Source organism: Lycium barbarum, chromosome 9, assembly GCF_019175385.1.
Source record: "Lycium barbarum isolate Lr01 chromosome 9, ASM1917538v2, whole genome shotgun sequence".
Taxonomy (NCBI): domain Eukaryota; kingdom Viridiplantae; phylum Streptophyta; class Magnoliopsida; order Solanales; family Solanaceae; genus Lycium; species Lycium barbarum.
The window spans coordinates 126,145,007-126,169,147 of NC_083345.1; the positions used below are offsets into that span (position 1 = coordinate 126,145,007).

Consider the following 24,141-nt stretch of genomic DNA (forward strand, 5'->3'; position numbering starts at 1 on the left):
ATACTGGATCTACACTATTGGCTGCATTCTTCTCAGTCTTCCACCCTGCCATGTCTACAGGTGAGAATACTAGCTCACCATTCTTTGCTCTAAGACTGAAAGCTACAGTGCATAGATCTAACAACGTCTGCTCTGTAACTTTCCCTTCTTTTAAGTTTTTAACGAATTTTTTCCCTGTGGTAATAATCTCCTTACGATCAGATAGGATTGGTACAGGTCTATACATGAACTTTTGCAATTCTGCAACACAATATTTCACAGGAGTAGGGCCTACTGAGGCTTCAGGCAAAGGAACGTCCTCAGTCCATTTAGAAAATTCAGGGGATGGGACAAAATAGGACTGATCTAAGTATGGAATAGCAGTGCTGATTCTAAAAGCCATGGTTATGTGTTATCTATCACTCAAAATGAAAAAGACCTAGAACGTTTTGACTTACCCCAAGGGAAAAATGTTGCTGGCCAGATTTTTATGCCTAATTTCTCAACATAAGACGCGCAACCCCATCTCTTAATTATTAAACTGACTATTATAATAAAGTTCCCCTTTCTCTAAGCATACATGATTGGTACACGTACCAAGCACTTGGACCAAAACAATTGGTCTTCTATCCACTAATATTAATAATTCATGGGTACTTTATGTAAACTCCATCACGTTAAAAAAGTAGTAGGACATAGGAATCTAACAAAACTTTCCTAGTATTGGTCCCATTTAGTGGAAAACGTTTGGGACTTTAACTAATAGAAAGCAAATATTCTTAATCATATATTTATAACATGTTTGATGCTATTCTGCATGCAATACCTTAAAAAGAATTAACTAGGGAACCCAATTAACTACATAAAATCATATTTATTAATTTTTCACAAAAAAGGTTTCACTTAAAACAAAATACAATATCAAGGCTATATATAATAGTTTTGAAATTCGCCAAACTTATGGGTCTCATGAATTTACATAAACCAAAAAAAGAACCAGAAAGAAATTAAGAACAAACAAGTAGCATATCAATCACAAATAGACGTTTTACAAGAGAAAAAATTATGGAAGTGGAAACAAAGAGAGGGTTGATAGAGGGTTCATAGCAATATCATGTAGAAAAGCATGTGCAAATTTTACTACTCTGAATACATAAAGCACAAATTCAAGACCCCAAGAACAGATTGCACTGCCACATATTGGTAAAAACAAGATTCACCTTACAAAAAAACAAACCGACTGCACTCTGTTTTTTAAGTTGTTAGTTAAATACCTCAATTTTACCACAAATTCATTATTTGGGACTTGAGATTTGTACAACTCTGAATGCATACAGTACAAATTCAAGATCCCAAAAACAGATTGCACTGCCACATACGGGTAACAACAAGCAAAGTTGTCTTTTTTTTTTAGCTGCTAGTTAAATACCTCCATTTTACCACAAAATCATTCTTTGGGACTTGGGATTTGTACAACTCTGAGGGTGTAGAGCACATATTCAGGACCACAAGAAGAGATTGCATTGCCACATATTGGTAAACAAGATTAACCTTAGCAACAACTACTGCTGCTACTACGATGTCCCAAACAAGTTGGGTCCAGCTACAATAATTCTCACTGTCATGTCGCTCCATTTAAGCAAAATCAAGATTAACCTTAATTAAAAAAAAAAACAAATGAAAAGGGTGGATTTTTGTTTCCTCTGTTGGTTCAACACCTCCATTATACCTCAAATTCTATCCCGTACTTGGATTTATACAACTCCGACTGCATAGAGGAAAAATTCGAGACCCCAAGAAGAGATTCAACTGCCACATATTGGTAAACAAGATTAATCTTAGCAACAATTCCGGCAACTACTACCCTTCAATCCCAAGCAAGTTGGGGCCGGCAATATGAATTCTCACTAACCATGTTCCATTTAAGAAAAATTAACCTTACCCAAAGACAAACCAATTGAAAAAGGTGGGTATTATTTTTGTTTGCTCTGTTAATTAAATACCTCCATTAGTCCATTATACCATAAATTCATTATATAAGACATCAAATTTGAACAACCCAGAATGCTTGAAGCTCAAATTCAATACCCAAGAAAAAATTGCATTGCCATACTGGTAAAAACATGATTAACCCAATTGACATAGCTACGTTACATCGCGCATTCACAACCCAGGATGCTCAAATTCAAGACCCCAAGAAGAGATCGCATTGCCCCATGTTGGTAAAAACAAGATTAACCTTACAAAAGAAAAACCCAATTGGCGTAGTTGCCTTTTTTCTTTCACTGCTAGTTCAATACCTCCATTATACCTCAAATTCATTATTAAAGACTTCGAATTTGTACAACCCAGGATGCTTAAAGCTCGAATTCAAGAACCCAAGAAGGGATTGCATTGCCACAATTGGTAAAAACAAGATTAACCCAATTGACATAGCTACATTACACCACCTAATTCAAAAGCCAGAATGATTAAAGCTCAAAATTCAAGATCCCAGGAAGAGATTGCATTGCCCCATGTAGGTAAACATTAAATACAAATACAGAAAGTCAACCTACAACACACATATAAAGACGCAAATAAATATTTAACAAAATATTAGATGTCTATATCATAAGTCAATATGTAATATTTACATCCTCCACTGAGATTCTTGCTCTTTTGGCTGGCACCATTTGAACATCGCCATCTGTGGCAGGAGGGGGTCTGGTAACAGTTGCTGGTGGAGGTGTCATGACCTGAAGGCCTCTTAATTTTGCTCTGCGTTCTACGGGAGTGGCTCCTTCTCTCTTAGATACCGCCTGCTTATAGAGTTCTAATACAATATCAGCAAATTCAGCAGCATCCTCCTTCAGTGAAGTTTGTCCTCGCAATACTGCTATATTTTCTGGATCTGCATAAGAGTCAGTAGATGCGAGTCCTAGCCTTTTATGGAGCATCACCAATCCATACACCAACACTTTGTTTCTTTTTGTCTGTAAATCTGACTGATCTAAGTCTGGAATAGCAGTACTGATTCTAAAAGCCATGGTTTTGTTTATATCTATCCCTCAAAATGAAAAAGACCTGGAACGTTTTGACTTACCCCCAAGGGAAAAATGTTGCTGGCCAGATTTTTATGCCTAATTTCTCAACATAAGACGCGCAGCCCCATCTCTTAATTATTAAACTAACTATTATAATAAAGTTCCCCTTTCGCTAAGCCTACAGGATTGGTACACGTACCAAGCACTTGGACCAAAACAATTGGTCTTCTATCCATTAATATTAATAATTCATGGGTACTTTATGTAGTTAAAAAAAAAAAAAAAACTCCATCACATGAAAAAGTAGTAGGACATAGGAATCTAACAAAACTTTCCTAGTATTGGTCCCATTTAGTGGAAAACGTTTGGGACTTTAACTAATAGAAAGCAAATATTCTTAATCATATATTTATATATAACATGTTTGATGCTATTCTGCATGCAGTACCTTAAAAATAATTTACTACATAAAATCATATTTATTAATTTTTCACAAAAAAGGTTTCACTTAAACAAAATACAATATCAAGGCTATAAATAATAATTTTGAAATTGGCCAAACTTATGGGTCTCATGAATTTACATAAACCAAAAAAAGAACCAGAAAGAAATTAAGAACAAACAAGTAGCATATCAATCACAAATAGACGTTTTACAAGAAAAAAAAATTTTGGAAGTGGAAACAAAGAGAGGGTTGATAGAGGGTTCATAGCAATATCATGTAGAAAAGCATGTGCAAATTTTACTACTCTGAATACATAAAGCACAAATTCAAGACCCCAAGAACAGATTGCACTGCCACATATTGGTAAAAACAAGATTCACCTTACAAAAAAACAAACCGATTGCACTCTATTTCTTTAGCTCTTAGTTAAATACCTCTATTTTACTATAAATTCATTATTAGGGACTTGAGATTTGTACAACTCTGAATGCATACAGCACAAATTCAAGATCCCAAAAACAGATTGCACTGCCACATATTGGTAACAAGAAGCAAAGTTGTCTTTTTCTTAATTAACTGCTAGTTAAATACCTCCATTTTACCACAAAATCATTCTTTGGGACTTGAGATTTGTACAACTCTGAGGGTATAGAGCACAAATTCAAGACCCCAAGAACAGATTGCACTGCCACATATTGGTAAAAACAAGATTCACCTTACAAAAAAACAAACCGATTGCACTCTATTTCTTTAGCTCTTAGTTAAATACCTCTATTTTACTATAAATTCATTATTAGGGACTTGAGATTTGTACAACTCTGAATGCATACAGCACAAATTCAAGATCCCAAAAACAGATTGCACTGCCACATATTGGTAACAAGAAGCAAAGTTGTCTTTTTCTTAATTAACTGCTAGTTAAATACCTCCATTTTACCACAAAATCATTCTTTGGGACTTGAGATTTGTACAACTCTGAGGGTATAGAGCACAAATTCAGGATCACAAGAAGAGATTGCATTGCCACATATTGGTAAACAAGATTAACCTTAGCAACAACTACTGCTCCTACTACGCTCCGGTCCCAAACAAGTTGAGTCCAGCTATAATAATTCTCACTGTCATGTCGCTCCATTTAAGCAAAATCAAGATTAACCTTAATTAAAAAAAAACAAATGAAAAGGGTGGATTTTTGTTTCCTCTGTTGGTTCAATACCTCCATTATACCTCAAATTCTATCCCGTACTTGGATTTATACAACTCCGACTGCATAGAGGAAAAATTCGAGACCCCAAGAAGAGATTCAACTGCCACATATTGGTAAACAAGATTAATCTTAGCAACAATTCTAGCAACTATTACCCTTCAATCCTAAGCAAGTTGGGGCCGGCAATATGAATTCTTACTAACCATGTTCCATTTAAGAAAAATTAACCTTACCCAAAGAGAAACCAATTGAAAAAGGTGGGTATTATTTTTGTTTGCTCTGTTAATTAAATACCTTCATTAGTCCATTAAACCATAAATTCATTATATAAGACATCAAATTTGTACAACCCAGAATGCTTGAAGCTCAAATTCAACACCCAAGAAAAAATTGCATTGCCATACTGGTAAAAACATGATTAACCCAATTGACATAGCTACGTTACATCGCGCATTCACAACCCAGGATGCTCAAATTCAAGACCCCAAGAAGAGATCGCATTGCCCCATGTTGGTAAAAACAAGATTAACCTTACAAAAGAAAAACCCAATTGGCGTAGTTGCCTTTTTTCTTTCACTGTTAGTTCAATACCTCCATTATACCTCAAATTCATTATTAAAGACTTTGAATTTGCACAACCCGGGATGCTTAAAGCTCGAATTCAAGAACCCAAGAAGGGATTGCATTGCCACAATTGGTAAAAGCAAGATTAACCCAATTGACATAGCTACATTACACCATCAAATTCAAAAGCCAGAATGATTAAAGCTCAAAATTCAAGATCCCAGGAAGAGATTGCATTGCCCCATGTATGTAAACATTAAATACAAATACAGAAAGTCAACTTACAACACACATATAAAGACGCAAATAAATATTTAACAAAATATTAGATGTCTATATCATAAGTCAATATGTAATATTTACATCCTCCACTGAGATTCTTGCTCTTTTGGCTGGCTCCATTTGAACATCGCCATTTGTGGCTCCTTCTCTCTTAGATACCGCCTTCTTATAGAGTTCTAATACAATATCAGCAAATTCAGCAGCATCCTCCTTCAGTGTTAGTTTGTCCTCGCAGTACTGCTATATTTTCTGGATCTGCATAAGAGTTAGTAGATGCGAGTCCTAGCCTTTTATGGAGCGTAACCAATACATACACCAACATTTTGTTTCTTTTTGTCTGTAAATCCAGAAAGAAACCCTCATTCACAATCCGAGCATATTTCCATAAGAAATCCCTATCTTTTTTGGGTACATCAGATGGTGCATCATGCTCCGTAAAAATATCATATGTGACCTTCACTGCATCCTTTGTCTCATCCACTGTGAGATAGCTCAATAACAGGGCTGGGGATATCCCATTCAGCTTATGAATTAAGGCGACTGTAAGCGGATAAGCATGCATGCCAGGATATGCTAAATGCTGACCTGCAAAGAAATTAAACATATGATATTGAGGAGAGTTTCTTACCATCACCTGTCAGTAGTCCCGGTTACTAATACTGCATATCTTGTAACACTGGCAAATGTACAGAATGCTGTCTTGATAAGCCGGGCATATGTGATAGACGCTGGAAATTCAGTGACAATGGGACTAACTATCCCATAGAAACCTCTGAACTGTGTCTTTATATAACCTATGGCTTTCCTCCAATTTTCTGGCTCCTTTGCTATCAATCGCAGAAACGAGGCAGCAATGTATGAATAAGCGGTACCTGCTCTCGCACCCGACCCGCCAGCCTCAGTCTCAGAAGCTCTAATAAGAGTCGATTGTAAGAAATCTTCATCAGTGGTTCCTACAGATGGGGCTGGTAGTGGAACTACACTATTGGCTGCATTCTTCTCAGTCTTCCACCCTGTACAGTCTACAGGTGAGAATACTAGCTCACCATTCTTTGCTCTAAGACTGAAAGCTACAGTGCATAGATCTAACAACGTCTGTTCTATAACTTTCCCTTCTTCTAAGTTTTTAACGAATTTTTTCCCTGTGGTAATAATCTCCTTAGGATCAGATAGGATTGGTACAGGTCTATACATGAACTTTTGCAATTCTGCAACAGAATATTTCACATGAGTAGGGCCTACTGACGCTTCAGGCAAAGGAAAGTCCTCAGCCCATTTAGAAAATTCGGGATCTAAGTCTGGAATAGCAGTACTGATTCTAAAATCCATGGTTATGTTTAGATCTATCCCTCAAAATGAAAAAGACCTGGAACGTTTTGACTTACCCCCCAAGGGAAAAATATTGCTGGCCAGATTTTTATAAAGACATAAGACGCGATAATAAAGTTCCCCTTTCTCTAAGCATACAGGAATGGTACACGTACCAAGCACTTGGACCAAAACAGTTGGTCATCTATCCACTAATATTAATAATTCATGGGTACTTTATAATCATGTGAAAAAGTAGTAGGACATAGGAATTTAACAAAACTTTCCTAGTATTGGTCCCATTTAGTGGAAAACGTTTGGGACTTTAATTAATAGAAAGCAAATATTCTTAATCATATATTTATATATAACATGTCTGATGCTACTGAATGCAGTACCTTAAAAATAATTAACTACATAAAATCATATTTATCAATTTTTCACAAAAAAAAGGTTTCACTAAAAATAAAATATAATATCAAGGCTATATATAATAGTTTTGAAATTCGCCAAACTTATGGGTCTCACATCTATAACCTCATGTACGATGTCAATCCTCTGAATCCATATTGATCAACTCATGACACATCTTAACGTAAACGTACGGAATGTCACATCTTATTTCGTGACCCTGAAATACCGAAAAAAAAAAAACGACGTCGGTCATGAAGTAGCAATGAGTTTTATTCACCGGGACTTTCGGATGGACCAGGAAAGTTTCGATTCAGACAGATTCGGTCAAAAAAATTCGACAAGATACATGGACTATCACACACTAAAAGCTGAGGTGATCTCGAATTACTATTTCGTGACTTCTGAATGGAGTCAGTCATGATGCAGCAATGCGTATTGATTACCAAGTCATTTCGAATGGTCTAACCAAGTTTGGGTTCGAATGGAGTCAGTCGAAAAAAGCCGCAAGATCCATGGGTGTTACACACAAAAAGATAATGATATTCAAAATTCTTTTTTCATGACCCAAAAATGCCAAAAAAGCGATTTGTTTCATGATGAAACAACGAGTATAATTTCCCAAGTCATTTAGGATGGACCCACAAATTGTGGGTTCAAACGAGTCGGTCGTAAAAAGTTCACAAGATCCATAGACTAGCACACACGAAAAGCTAATAAGATTCCATATTCGTGTTTCGTGACCCGAAATACTAAAAAAAAAAGGATGCCAGCCATAACAAAGCAACGTGTATTGGACACTATGTTGTTTCAGATGAACCAGGCAAGTTTGGGTCCAAACAGAGTCTGTCGGAAAAATTGGTAAGATTCATGGACTAACACATTAGAAATCTGAGGTGATCCCTAATTCCTAATTCCTATTTCATGACCCGCCAAGTAATGTGTGTCATGATGAAGCAACGAGTATTGGTCCCTAGACCTTTTGAGATGTACCTACAAAGTTTAGGTTCAAACGGTTTGTGTCGAGAAAATTTCGCAAGATTCATGGGCTAACACAAACGAAAGGCTGTAGTGATCCAAAATTTCTGTTTCGTGACCCCGAAACGCAAAAACAAACAACACTAGTCATGATGAAGAAATGAGTATTAGTCCCCAGGCCGTTTAAGATAGACTAATCAAGTTTGGTTCAAAACGAAATTGGTTGAATAAATTTCGCTAGATCAATGGGCTAACACACATGAAAAGCATATAAGATTCTAAATTCTTGTTTTTCGACCCAAAATCCCAAAAATATAATGTGTGTTATGAAGGAACAACGAGTATTGGTCCCCAGGCCGTTTAAGATGGGTCCACAAACTGTGGGTCCAAACAGGTTGGTTGTACAAGTTCGCAAGATCTACGGGCAGACACACACGAAAAGCTAATGAGATTCGAATTTCCTATTTCGTGACCTCGAAATACAAAAAAAAAAAAAAAAAAGCGACCATGAAGAAGCAACGAGTATTATTCACCAAAACCTTTTGGACGGACCAGGAAATTTTCGGTCCAAATACAGTTGGTCGAAAATATTCGGCAATATACATGGAATATCACAAACTAAAAGCTGAGGTGATCTCGAATTACTATTTCATGACTTCTAAATGTCATCAGTCATGATGCAACAATGCGTATTAGTCACCAAGTCGTTTCGGATGGTCCAACCGAGTTTGGGTCCAAATGGAGTCAGTTGAAATAACGCCAAAAAAGCGATGTGTGTCATGATGAAACAACGAGTATTAGTTCTCATACCGTTTAAGGTGGACCCACAGAGTCGGTCATATAAAGTTCGCAAGATCCATAGGCCAACACACACTAAAAGCTAATAAGATTCCAAAGTCCTGTTTCGTGACCCGAAATACAAAAAAAAAAAAAGTGACGTCAGTCTTGACAAAGCAACGTGTATTAGTCACCAGGCCGTTTCGAATTAATCAGGCAAGTTTGGGTCCAAACAGAGTCGGTCGAAAAAATTGGTAAGATTCATGGACTAACAGATACGAAAAGCTGAACTGATTCCAGCAAGTTTTCCTTTAGTTTGAATGAGGCCGTCGAGCTCCGAGGATTGAGCCCTTTGGTGAAAGCTTGCGTAGCCCATTCCTCCGGAACCGGTGGGAGCTTCATTCGTTCCCTTTGGAATCGGTTGACAAATTCATGCAATAACTCGTCATCCCTTTGGGCTATATGGAAAATATCCGCCTTACGGGCCTGCACCTTTTTGGCACCGGCGTGAGCTTTTGTAAACGCATCGGCGAGTATTTCGAAAGAAGTGATTGAATGCTCGGGAAGATGGTCATACCAAGTCAATGCTCCCTTTGATAGAGTTTTCCCGAACTTTTTCAGCAACACGGATTCAATTTCATCCTCTTTCATATCATTGCCTTTTATAGCGCAGGTGTATGAAGTCAGGTGTTCCTGAGGGTCCATTGTGCCATCATATTTCTGGATATCCGACATCTTGAACTTCTTCGGGATCAATTTCAGAGCCGCACTCGGAAGAAAAGGCCTCTGAATATACCTCTTCGAATCCGGTCCTTTCAGAATAGGTGGAGCCCCAGGGATTTGGTCCACCCGAGAGTTATATGTTTCCACCCTCTTTTCGGTCGAGTCTACCTGCTTCGCCAATGTTTCGAGCATTCTCATAACTTCGGTGGATGAACCAGCTCCGGACCCATTGCTCTCAACCATCCGCGTCTCGTCCCTTCTGGGTTCAGCAACACCTTTCGCCCTCTCCGGGGTCATTTTATCACTTTTGTTTTGCAATTAGGCTATTGCGATTCCTTGTTCGGCAATCGCTGCTCTCTGTTCCTGTAACATTTCAAAAATTAAACGTATTTTGATTGACCTAGGTAGCTCGGCCAACATCATCCGGTGGAGAGTGGTCAAACAGCTAAGGCTACTCGATCAGATCATACCGGTAGCCCGGGTGCTCAGCGGGTTCAACATGGCGAGCGAAATCATGAAGGGGAAGATCTCTTTGCCGGTTAACATTGATGGAACTATCCAGCAAACGGTGTTCTATGTAATCGAAGAAGATATGAAGTATAATGCATTGCTGAGTAGACCTTGGATATATAGCATGAGGGTCGTTCCGTTGACATTACATCAGATGCTGAAATTTCTGACCCCGGAGGGGATAAAAACCATCTGAGGTGTCACGACCCAACCCCGTGGGCCGCGACCAGTGCCCGAGCTGGGCACCTATACGTACCCGATACCCCAAATTAGCATATTAACAGAATAATAATATAATAATAATATTAGTGGTCGCTATAGAACTTAGCAGAAAAGCAGACTTGGCACACATAGGCCGATAAGGCCATCACAGAACAGAATATCCCAAACATATGTACAGAACCCACACAGATGTATCCACAGACCTCTACAGAACATATCATAATCATAAGACGGGACAGGGCCCCGTCATACCCTGAACAAAGTACATATCCAGATAGCAGTGACAGACTGTACCAAAAGATGGGCTCTGTAGAAGAGAGCGCCCCAAATAGCAGAAATAGGATCCTAAACGTGTGGATCAGCGAACCTGTCGTCAGTACCTGCGCGGCATGAAAACGCAGCCCCCGAAGAAAGGGGGTCAGTACGAAATATGTACTGAATATGTAAAGCGGAATCACAGAAGTCAAATCATAATGGTTACAGAAAAATAAGTACAGAATCCAGAGTGTCAAATGCATATTTCCAAAACAGACAGAATGCGTACAGAAACATATGTCATATCATATCATATCCGGTCCCTGACACGGGACTCGGCAGACAGAATGTGGCCACCCTCCCGACGCCGGTGCCACTATACAGAGGAATCAGAAAAAGGGGCGTGGCCCCGTATCATAAAATGTCATATCAGAATGGCCATAACAGATCAGATCAGAATAGGCGGACATGGCACATCATACTCCACAGACCCATGTACGCGTATACCTGCCCCCTCACATCGGGGCGCGGCGAACAATGCAGAGAATTACGCTTGACAACATATCCTGGCCCGGGCTCAGTGTGGGAAACATTGGGACATCCACGAATGGAGTTGTGAGAGACTAATGCAATTTAAAAATATAATAAATGTTTTCAAAGACTCGATGAAGCGTATCAAAGACAAACAAATCCAATGGGGTCGGACGGAATCATAATAAATGTATTTCGGATATCATAATAAATTACAGAAGTATAACTTTCCCGAAGTCATTCCGAGTGTCAAAATAATTTATAATATTTAACAGAATATTTAAAATAATATTCGTTAAGCGATTAGTAGGGTAATTAAAACATTTCTTTCAAAAATCGCTTAAAAAGGAAGCTTTAACACATTAGGGGCAAAACCGTAAATAGCGGGCCCGCCTTGGGACAAACAAGGCGGCGGGCTCAAATTGTGCCCTCTAAGCATATAGTATCACCTAAAAAGGTTATACAAACATTCTATGATTTTCTGAATAATTTAGAGCAAAATTGCATAATTTCAGAAAAAAAAAAAAGCGTATCAAAATGGTTCAATTCTACTGAAGGAAAAACTGAAATTTTGTCTTGCGAATTCCGAGGGCCAAGAGGTCCTTCGAGGCCCGAATCCGACCCTAACACACTAGGGGCATGCCAAGGGAAGAATTGGGTTTACTTTACATACCTTTCACGCTCCTTAAGCCTTTCCAATCTCACTTCCCGTTTCGTCGAAAAACTGCAATTGGTCAAGTTTACCAATTGTGAATTATTAATGCCATTATTTCAACTTTAAGCATATTTGGCTACCGAAATTTCGGCAGCACTTCCCCTATACATATGACACCCCGAGAATTCAACTCGGCTATAAATCATCAACAACAACCCAAACGACAACAACAATATCAACAATGAACATTAAAAACACAAATATCCTTCAACTAGTCATTTTTCTCACAAGTTGACATAATCTTCAATTCAACCCAACTTTCAACTAAGATCAATAATTTCATATTCAACAACCATCATGATCATCACCATATAGTTCTAGAAACATTTCATATCGTTTTCCTTAAGATATACACTCGATATACATGATATACAATCTTCCGCCAAAATCATAACTTATGCAAAACATCAAATCTTTGGCATACAACTTCATAACAAGTTTCCAACTTCCAAATTCATCAACCATAATCATAATTCACATCTTAACAACTTCATTTCCATAATATCACAAAATTATTCTAAAGTGACATAATCATCTACATTCCAACTTCAACCAAAATTCATTCAACTTTCATTCCCAATATAATTTCCATCATAACCACAACTAGAATGCAACATAAAATTCAACTCATATATGTATACAACATATATAGACCCATGGCTACATATATATATACATACCCACTTTGCAAACTTCCTTATTTCCATAATTTCTACTCATTTCCACATACCACAACATAAACAAACCTTCATAACATAAGAAAAAGGAATTGATTCTTACCTTTTTCTACAAACTTCTTCACTTGAACAAGTTGTCAACTTGAAGAAATAAGTGCTCCTTCTTCCAAAACAATTACACCAAGTTGTAGAGGACACTTAATTTAGTAGGAATTCAACAAGAAAATAATTTTAGAGGCAAGATTTTGAGGGGTGATTTTTCTATGGCCAAACCCGAAATGCCCTCTTTTTGTTCTTGTTTTTCTCTTGTTTTTCCTCCTATTCTTTCTCTTGAAAGTTCTATGGAATTTGGATGATTAAGTGGTCTTTTATTCATTGACCACATGACTTAATTCCATGGGCTTGGATACTTTTTATGGACCATGGCCGAATGGCTCCTCACTTGGGCCTGAATTGTTTTTTCATTTTTTTGGGCCAACTCGGTTGGTCCCGAGTTGGGCCTAGCCCACTGACCTTTCGACCTTAAAACGTTCATATCTCCTTGTACCGACGTCACCTGGGAACCCACGACCTATGGATGGAAAGCTAATTCAATTATCTACAACTTCTATTTCAAGGTATTTTCGAAATTCCAAACTTACAATACAGTTTTTGCCCCCCAAAGTCAGGTCACCCGAAAACGTTTTCTTAAAAATATTCGTTTGGAGGGTTTCCACTTTGATTTGGTCCAAAGGTACTTCATGAGTTGTGTTTAACTTTACATATGTGATTCATATGACTTTTCAGATGTTCCAAAAAAAAATCTCGGTATGTGGGCCCCACCCCAGCAGATGCTCCGAGGTTCAAAAATACGGGATATAACATGAGGTGAATAGCCCGTTGCAAGGGAGATGTTCGCGGTCGAGGAAGCAACACCTCAGCCCAAAAATCGGATCAAAAGGAAGAAGATTCAACCGGGGGAAAGGACACCAAATAGCAACTAAAGCACACGGGGTTAGATCCGGGATATGAAAAGGATGATTTCGGTGTACCCAGATCATTCATCATGCCGGATGACTCGGATGCAACCAAGTCTACCGGACAGAAAGGTATACCTGGGCACGGGGTTAACCTCGGAGCTCAGGAATAAGTTAATTAAATTTCTTCGAGCTAATGTCGATTGCTTCGCATGGCCCCATATAGATATGACAGGTGTGCCACCAGAAGTAACAACTCACAAACTCAGCTTAGACGGGAGGTTTCCCCCGGTGAAGTAGAAGACAAGGCCCATAGCAGAGGCAAAACACGCCTTCGTAAAGGATGAGGTAACGAAGCTTTTAAAAACAGGCTCTATCCAGAAGGTAAAGTACCCGGACTGGCTAGCTAACGTAGTAGTGGTGCCGAAAAAAGGTAATAAATTTCGAATGTGCGTTGATTATAAGGATCTAAACAAAGCATGCCGAAGGATTCATTTCCGTTGCCTCACATCAATAAAATGATCGATGTGACGGCCGGGCATGAGATGTTAAGTTTTCTCGATGCTTGCTCCAGTTATAACCAAATCTGGATGCACCCGGAGGATCAAGAGAAACATCCTTTATTACCCGATATAGGACTTACTGTTACAATGTCATGCTTTTTGGATTAAAAAATGCCGGTGCACCTTACCAACGCCTAGTTAATGGAATGTTCGAAGAACAAATAGGGAAAACAATAGAAGTTTAGAACATTGTTATAGCAAAATATATAAAATCTCTCCTTCTCATTCTCTGATATTGGTCCGGATTTGTGTGTTCTTCTTTAGCTTTATCTAATCAAACAACATTCATATATTATTTAATACATATATTTAGTGTAAATCATCGATCATTGTTCGCTTGCTCACAGCAGATTCATATATAACTTCTTCCAACCAAATAGATTAAAGATCAGCCGCATATTTTATACCTCACTTATAAATTTAATTGATTATCAAAATTCGGCATAAACAGTTATGTTTATATCTATCCCTCAAAATGAAAAAGACCTGGAACGTTTTGACTTACCCCCAAGAGAAAAATGTTGTTGGGCAGATTTTTATAAAGACATAAGACACGCAGCCCCATCTCTTAATTATTAAACTAATAACTATTATAATAAAGTTACCCTTTCTCTAAGCATATAGGAATGGTACACGTACCAAGCACTTAGACCAAAACAATTGGTCTTCTATCCACTAATATTAATAATTCACGGGTACTTTATAATCACATGAAAAAGTAGTAGGACATAGGAATTTAACTAAACTTTCCTAGTATTGGTCCCATTTAGTGGAAAACATTTGGGACTTCTAAACTTTCCTAGTATTCGTCCCATTTAGTGGAAAACATTTGGGACTTTAATTAATAGAAAGCAAATATTCTTAATCATATATTAATATATAACATGTCTGAGCTATTCTGCATGCTGTACCTTAAAAAGAATTAACTACATAAAATCATATTTATCAATTTTTCACAAAAAAAGTTTCACTTAAAACAAAATACAATATCAAGGCTATATAATAATAGATTTGAAATTCGCCAAACTTATGGGTCTCACATCTGCAACCTCATGTACGATGTCAATCCTCTGAATCCATATTGATCAACTCGTGACACATCTTAATGTAAACGTATGAAATGTTACATCTTATTTCGTGACCCTGAAATACCCAAAAAAAAATGGCGTCGGTCATGAAGTAGCAATGAGTTTTATTCACCAGGACTTTCGGATGGACCAGGAAAGTTTCGATTCCGACAGAGTCGATCAAAAAAATTCGACAAGATACATGGACTATCACACACTAAAAGCTGAGGTGATCTCGAATTACTATTCGTGACTTTTGAATGGCATCAGTCATGATGCAACAATGCGTATTGATTACCAAGCCATTTCGAATGGTCTAACCAAGTTTGGGTTCAAATGGAGTCGGTCGGAAAAAAGCCGCAAGATCCATGGGCGTTACACACAAAAAGATAATGATATTCAAAAAAAAAATTTCATGACCCAAAAATGCCAAAAAAGCGATTTGTTTCATGATGAAACAACGAGTATAATTTCCCAAGTCATTTAGGATGGACCCACAAATTGTGGGTTCAAACGAGTCGGTCGTAAAAAGTTCACAACATCTATAGACTAGCACACACGAAAAGCTAATAAGATTCCATATTCGTGTTTCGTGACCCGAAATACTAAAAGAAAAAAAAGGGATGCTAGCCATAACAAAGCAATGTGTATTAGACACTACGTTGTTTCAGATGAACCAGGCAAGTTTGGGTCCAAACAAAGTCTGTCGAAAAAATCGGTAAGATTCATGGACTAACACATTAGAAATCTGAGGTGATCCCTAATTCCTAATTCCTATTTCATGACCCGCCAAGTAATGTGTGTCATGATGAAGCAACGGGTATTGGTCCCTAGACCTTTTGAGATGTACCTACAAAGTTTAGGTTCAAACGGTTTGTGTCGAGAAAATTTCGCAAGATTCATGGGCTAACACAAACGAAAGGCTGTAGTGATCCAAAATTTCTGTTTCATGACCCCGAAACGCAAAACAAAAAACACTAGTCATGATGAAGAAATGAGTATTAGTCCCCAGGCCGTTTAAGATGGACTAATCAAGTTTGGTTCAAAACGAAATTGGTCGAATAAATTTCGCTAGATCAATGGGCTAACACACATGAAAAGCATATAAGATTCCAAATTCTTGTTTCTCGACCCAAAATCCCAAAAATGTAATGTGTGTTATGAAGGAACAACGAGTATTGGTCACCAGGCCGTTTAAGATGGGTCCACAAACTGTGGGTCCAAATAGGTTGGTTGTACAAGTTCGCAAGATCTACGGGCAGACACACACGAAAAGCTAATGAGATTCGAATTTTCTATTTCGTGACCTCGAAATACAAAAAAAAAAAAAAAAAAACGACCATGAAGAAGCAACGAGTATTATTCACCAAAACTTTTTGGACGGACCAGGAAAGTTTCGGTCCAAATAGAGTTGGTCAAAAATATTCGGCAATATACATGGACTATCACAAACTAAAAGCTGAGGTGATCTCGAATTACTATTTCATGACTTCTAAATGTCATCAGTCATGATGCAACAATGTGTATTAGTCACCAAGCCGTTTCGGATGGTCCAACCGAGTTTGCATCCAAATGGAGTCGGTCGAAAAAAAGCCAAAAAAGCGATGTGTGTCATGATGAAACAATGAATATTAGTTCTCATGCCATTTAAGATGGACCCACAGAGTCGGTCATATAAAGTTCGCAAGATCCATAGGCCAACACACACTAAAAGCTAATAAGATTCCAAAGTCCTGTTTCGTGACCCGAAATACAAAAAAAAAGTCAGTTTTGACAAAGCAACGTGTATTAGTCACCAGGCCATTTCGAATTAATCAGACAAGTTTGGGTCCAAACAGAGTCGGTCAAAACAATTGGCAAGATTCATGGACTAAGAGATACGAAAAGCTGAGTTGATCCCTAATTCTTATTTACTAACCCAGCAAGTAATGCTTGTCAAGATGAAGCAACGAGTATTGGTATCTAGACCTTTTAAGATGTACACACAAAGTTCGGGTCCAAACGACGTGCCTCTAAAAAATTCCACAAGATTCATGGGCTAACACACACGAAAAGCTGTAGTCATCAAAAATACTCGTTTCATGACCCCAAAACGCCAAAAAAGCAACACTAGTCATGATGAAGCAATGAGTATTAATTCCCAGGGTGTTTAAGATGGACCAATCAAGTGTGGGTCAAAATGAAGTTGATTGATAATTTTTTGCAAGATCCATGGGCTAACACACATGAAAAGCTTATGAGATTCCAAATTCTTGTTTCATGACCCCAAAATGCCAAAAAAGCAAGGTGTGATATGATGAACAACGAGTATTGGTCCCCAGGCCGTTTAAGATGGACCCACCAAGTTTGAATCCAAACAGATTCGATAAAAAAAATCCACAAGATCCATGAGCTAACACGCACGAAAAGTTAATAAGATTCAAATTTCCTATTTCATGACCCTGAAATACCAAAAAAGCGACGTCGGTCATGAAGAAGCAATAAGTTTTATTCACAAGGACTTTTCGGACGGACCAAGAAAGTTTCGTTTCAAATAGAGTCGGTCGAAATTTTTTGACAAGATACATGGACTAAAACATACTAAAAGTTGTGATGATCTCAAATTACTATTTCATGACTTCTAAATAGCATCAGTCATGATGCAACAATGCGTATCGGTCATCAAGCCGTTTTGGATGGTCCAACCAAGTTTGGGTCCAAATGGAGTCGGTAAAAAAAAAGCCCTAAGATCCATGGGCTAACATAAACGAAAAGCAATGAGATTCAAAATTCTTAATTCATGACCCAAAAACTCCAAAAAAAAGCTATTTGTTTCATGATGAAACAATGAGTATAAATTCCCATGTCGTTTAAGATGGACCCACAAACTGTGGGTCCAAATGTGTCGGTCGTAAAAGGTTCGCAAGATCCAAAGGCCAACACACACGAAAAGCTAATAAGATTCCAAATTCCTATTTCGTGACCCAAAATACAAAAAAAAAAGTGACGTTAGTCATGACAAAGCAACGTGTATTGGTCACTAGGACGTTTTGGATGAATCATGCAAGTTTGGGTCCAAATAGAGTCGGTTAAACAAAATTGGTAAGATTCATGGACTAACACATACGAAAAGCTGAGGTGATCTGTAATTCCTATTTACTGCCTCAACAAGTAACGTGTATTAAGATGAAACAACGGGTATTGGTCTCTAGACCTTTTGATATGTACCCACCAAGTTTAGGTCCACACGGCGTGTGTTGAAAATATTGCACAAGCTTCATGGGCTAACACACACGAAAAGTTGTAGTGATCCAAAATTCTTGTTTCATGACCCCGAAACGCCAAAAAAAGCAACAATGGTCATATTGAAGCAATGAGTATTAGTCCCCAGACCATTTAATAGGAAAAGACCATGATGGGGAGTATCTTTTGTGCAGTGGCAGGTCTAGGATTTTCACCAAATGGGTTCAATAGATAAGAAAATAATTGTGCAGAGAAACTAACAAAACAAAGTTTGATTAATTGAAATATACTATTACAATAATATCCTAGGAGTTTTCATTTTCTGAAATATATTCATAATACTCTCATCAGAAACAGTATTAAATATTCTATTTTCTACATAAGGCACTTTACAACCGCTCATGAAGTCATCATCCATTCGATTTCGCAATTCACTCTTGATCAACTTCATTGCCAAAAAAGCTCTTTCAACTGTAGCAGTAGCGACCAGCAGGATCAACGGAAATTTTACAAGGCGAAAGACAAGGGGATCATTTAAATGCTTCTTTGCTTTAACTAGCTCTTCAGAAAGATTACCAAGTTCTTTTAGGTTGGAGAACATTCCATCAACATCATGGAAATCAACAATATAAGTCTCGGGCTCATTTTTAAGAGTAACCATTATATTTTTCACCAAAATCATCAGGATATAATTCAGCCATTATCAATATTTTCTTGATGTCAAAACTATAAAATGAGTCAACTGGTTTCAAGCAAGAAACTCCAATAAGCAAATCCGTTCTCACCTCGTTAAAACTTTCCTTGAGTTCTTAAAGTTGCCAATCAATAATCTTACAAAATATGTTAACACTATAATGATGTGAGAAAGTATAATCAACAACTCTATGTTGAAATCTTCCAAAACTAACATAGAACTCATCAAACTTAGTAATCAAAATATCATACTTGACACAAAATGCTGAGACATTCTCGATACGCGGATCCTAGCCTTCATCTCTTAGATCTTGCAATCGTTTCTTCACCACTTGAACTAGTAACATAGCATTTGCAATATCTTGTTATTTATTTTATAATGATTCATTAAGTTCATTTGTGATCTCCAAAATATCTCTCATTAAGTGCAATATGAACGTAATATCAAATGTTTGACAAACCCTGAGAAATCCTGGTGCCTTAGCTCTATATTCACATTCAGAATCAACAACAATAGTATCAAGAACATCAGTAATAGAGACAAACATGCTAATGAATTTTTTAAAAGATTTGTAGTGTGAACCCCAACAAATATTGGCAGCCCTAGCAAGATCAAGTTCTTGATTCAATCCCTTACCAGTTTCAACCTCGCCCATATCTAGTGCCTCTTGTACTTTTTCTGCTTGAGATTTTTGAAGTTCATCCATGCGCTTAAAAGAACATCTCACTACATTTAAGACATTAGAAACCAACAATACGAGTTCTTTAACTTGAAAACATTTTTTTAGATACCCCGACAAGAGTCAACTGAAGTTAATGAGCAAAACAATGAATCGCATGAGCTGATCTACTTTCTTGTTGAATCAAAGTTTTAAGGCCACTTAGACGTTCTTGCATATTGCTTGATCCATCATAGCATTGTCCACGTATATGAGATAAACTCAAAGAATATTGAGGAAGGTAGTTAACAATTACTTTTTTTAAACATAAAGCACTAGTATCACGAACATGAACGATCCCAATAAACCGTTCCACCATAGATCCCCATTTATCAACATATCGCAAAACAATTGCCATTTGCTCCTTACGTGACACATCACCAGATTCATCAACTAGCAATGAGAAGTAGTCACCATTTAGATCCTCCATAATAGTTTAATTGTTTCAAGCTTACATGAAGTGATAGTATCTTTTTGAATTTTATGAGAAGTCAATTGATCATTTTTCGGAGCAGTTTTCAACCCAAGATCACTAATTTTATCACACCACTTCGCATATCATGAAAGAATTTCAAGAAAGTTACCCTTGTTTATTGATGATTCATCTTCACGATGTCCCCGAAATGCCAATCCTTGATTCAAAAGGAGTCTTACCACCTCAATTGAAGCCTTTAAACGAATTATGTGCTCAAGCTTAGTTTCATTATACGGCTTTACAAACGCAACTTAAATTGATTGTTCTTGTCGCATTAGATCTTCACACTTCTTCTTTGCCTGGTTGTGATCACTGTTCAACTCACCAACGTGCTTATCTAATCTTTTCTTTTTGTGCCAACTCTTGAAGCCTATACTTGAAAATGTTTCGCCTCCATCTTGATGAATGCTTTCATCTTGAAATAAATAACAACACAAACAATAAGCAGCATCTTCTATCACACTATACTCCAATCCATCATGATATTTTTATACCATTTACGACTAAAACTATCACGCCGAACCATGGCCTGGGCGTAACACGACACTCGGTGCCGGGCTGCATGTGACCGAGCGAACCACACGGCTTGCTGAATCAACATGGGCATCATAAAGCATGCATAAACTGAATACTAAAACATGAAGTCTGATTTATAAAGCGAAAGTGAGTCTGAAAAGCCATAAGAATAGTACTGAGCCAAAGCAGCTACAAACTAAGAAGTATCTGACATGACATAATTGTTGTGATAGTACATGAAACCTCTAACATGACAACTGAGTACTGAACTGTTTGCCAGGACAAGGCCCCTGGAGTACCTTAAACTGAACTATCTAGACATGACATGAAATAAATAAGACTAACTTAGCCTCGAATAAAATGGGGCTCACCAAAGTGGGCTGATACGAGTGATCCTAGCGAGCAACTGCGTCGTCTTGTAAGTCTGTATCTGTATCATGAAATGTAGGCTCCCAAGGCAATAAACGGGGACGTCAGTACTTTGAATATAATGGTATGTAAACACATGAGAGAATAAGCAGGCACATAATACATAGACATGAAATTAAAACTGAAACTGAATACTGAAACTGAACATGAGTACTGTAAACATGAAATAATCTGTAACTGAGGTAAAACATGATAATAACTGTAATACCGACATAAACCACCATGGGGAGAAACGTGGAGTTTGATCTCGGCCCGATCAGCTAAGCCATCCCGTACCTTGTTAGGGTACGAGACATGCATGACATGAATGGATCCAAAATCCCTCAATGGGAAAAACATGAAGGAATCGTCCTAACTAGGCGGAGCAATCCATATCCTACGTTGGCATACATAGTTTCAGGCTATCTGAGCCTTTTCGGTATTAATACAACTCCCGAACATGAAAGATAACTGAAGACATAATTTCTGATTCTTAACATTAACATGGATACATGAAGACGTGACAATAAATACCTATATACAAGATTTTCATAGAAATAAGCATAATATCTCATATCTTGTGTTATAGAACTCATGGGATGCAAGTTATGGGTTTTTCATAGATTACGGACTGAGTCTTAATCACCAAAACAGTAAATTAAGACCAATCAAATGGAATTATAACTGCTGTATAATATATCATGGTTTAAGTGTCTAGGGTTTATCATGAATATACCTAGAACCCTAAAATCTGGTGGGTGTAATCATGGAATACTAAAACATGGGGAAGAACAAGCATGTTCCCACACGTGGATAGCGTCTACATACCTGGTAATGTTCCAGCTTGTAGTAAAAGTCTATTCTTGGAAAAATAATTCTAACCCTTGGTCTTGAATCCCTTTAATTGGGTTATCTTGAAAACCCTATGTTAAGAATATGGAATTCCTACTTAGAATTCATGGGAAAATTGATGGAATTCACTAAGGAGGGTCTTAAGGAACTTACCTTGATTCTTAGAGAAGTTGGGAGGAGAGAATTTTCGTGTTAGGGCTTGAGAGGAATGAGACTTGTGAAATAAAAATTGAAATCCCGTCTTTTAATTGTCTCAGTCGCGGCACCATTACGGACCGTGTTACGGTCCGTAACACTAGACCATAACGTGAGTGAAATTTCCAGTGAGCTTCTAGGTTTTGAGGTTGGGCTACGGACACGAGATACGGTTCGTATCTCCTGTTACGGTCTGTAACCCTGGGCCGTAATGCATGCTAAATTTACATAGAGGTTTTGATTTTTTAGGGTGGGTTACGGTACACGTTACAGGCCATAACACGTGTTACGGGCCATAACGATGAACCGTCCTTTGGTCCAAAAGTTACGAGACGATGATTTTCCAAGCATACCCGTTACGATATGAATGACAGACCGTAACACATGTTACGGACCGTCCCTTGGAGCGTAACGCGTGGTTTCTAAACTAAGACCTATTTTTAGATTCCAACACTTTCTTTCTTGGATTTCTAACCTCCTGAGTCATGAATATGGTTTAGTACTGATTTACGAGATGTTACAAAAATGACATTTATGTCCGTAAAAATCTGTTTGAAAAAACATAGGAAGTTCAAGCTGATGAGGACGCCTTTGGATATATGCTCGTCTAATCTCATCACGTTCATCTGGATGATAGTCCAGAATGGATATTCTTTTCTTTGGATCCGCTAGTAGAGAATCCAAATCGACTCCTTGCTTTTGTTTTTTTGCAGAATGATGATTTTCTTCTAACTGGTTCAAGTTTTCTTCCACACGAGAAATATTTTAAGCGATTGAACTTGGTTGTGGCAACTTGGACGATATCGTAGAGAAATATCTCTCTTCATTGGACTTTGAAATTGGATTACAAAATTAAAATTCTAATTAGAAGTTACAACAATAATATAACAGAATGGAGAGGCAGCAAAGGAAAAGCAAAGACATAGGAAAAAGGTTCATTATCATTAACTCTTCTATTCTATTATACAGTTTTAGTGTAACTGTAGAAAAAATGGCATCATGCATGAGAATTATTTTATTATGAATACTTTGTTTTCATTGCACCTATTCCTTCCATTACATGCTTATATTCACTATTCAACATCAAAAATATCCACAATAATTTTATTTGTATGAAAGTAGAGAGTAGAGAGTAAAGGATAATGAGCTGAACTTCATCGATGTTTGGTGTTGATGCGATAGCTGAGAGAGCCAAACTTGATCCATAAAACTTGCTTCAGTTGAGAGAGACCAGTGAGTGAGGGGTTTGGGATTTGGGGATTTCTATACCTTTTTAGATTGGGATTTGGTTCCTTTTTGTTCTTTAAGTTCTATACTATTATATTAGAAACTAGGAAATCTGTCCGCGCTTTGCGCGGTCATAGATGACTTCATTGAATTTTGTGACTTACTTTTTCTAATATTAAGAATTAAAAATAACAAAAAGCAAATTCTTGTAAAAAAGAATTTAAACTGTTGAAAATATTTCATGAAGAACCTTTAATGAATGATTTAGAAGTATATTCATTCATCATTTTTTTAATGTGTTATATAATATTTTTTGTTTTCGAAGATAAAAGAAAATGTAATTAGTACATAAAGCTATTGCCAGAGAAGCCGACTGAGTATTATTTAGTGTTCTTGCATGCCTTAGAATGAAAGGTGATCAACGATTATTAGTTTAGACATCAGGTACCACATGTAACGAATTGTTTAATATAAATTTGAAGGAAAATGTAAAAGTAAGAGAATAATACTACAAAAAAAACGTGTAGATGAATTTCTTGATTCGAATCACGGATCGAATTAATAAATTTGGAATAGTTTCATTATTGACCGCATTAGTACCGTATTGAAGATCACCTTGAAGAACTTAAACCATGTCA

The 24,141-nt window shown here is 37.4% G+C and overlaps 1 protein-coding gene across 1 annotated transcript; it reads right to left on the reverse strand.

The window, feature by feature from the left end:
• Nucleotides 1–19,485: 19,485 nt before the first annotated feature.
• LOC132612335 (uncharacterized) lies at nt 19,486–20,260 on the reverse strand. The gene is made up of 2 exons (XM_060326621.1): nt 19,939–20,260; nt 19,486–19,838 (listed from the first exon to the last, which is right to left on the reverse strand). The coding sequence occupies exons 1-2, from the start codon at nt 20,258–20,260 to the stop codon at nt 19,486–19,488; spliced, it is 675 nt and encodes a 224-aa protein (XP_060182604.1).
• Nucleotides 20,261–24,141: the final 3,881 nt, after the last annotated feature.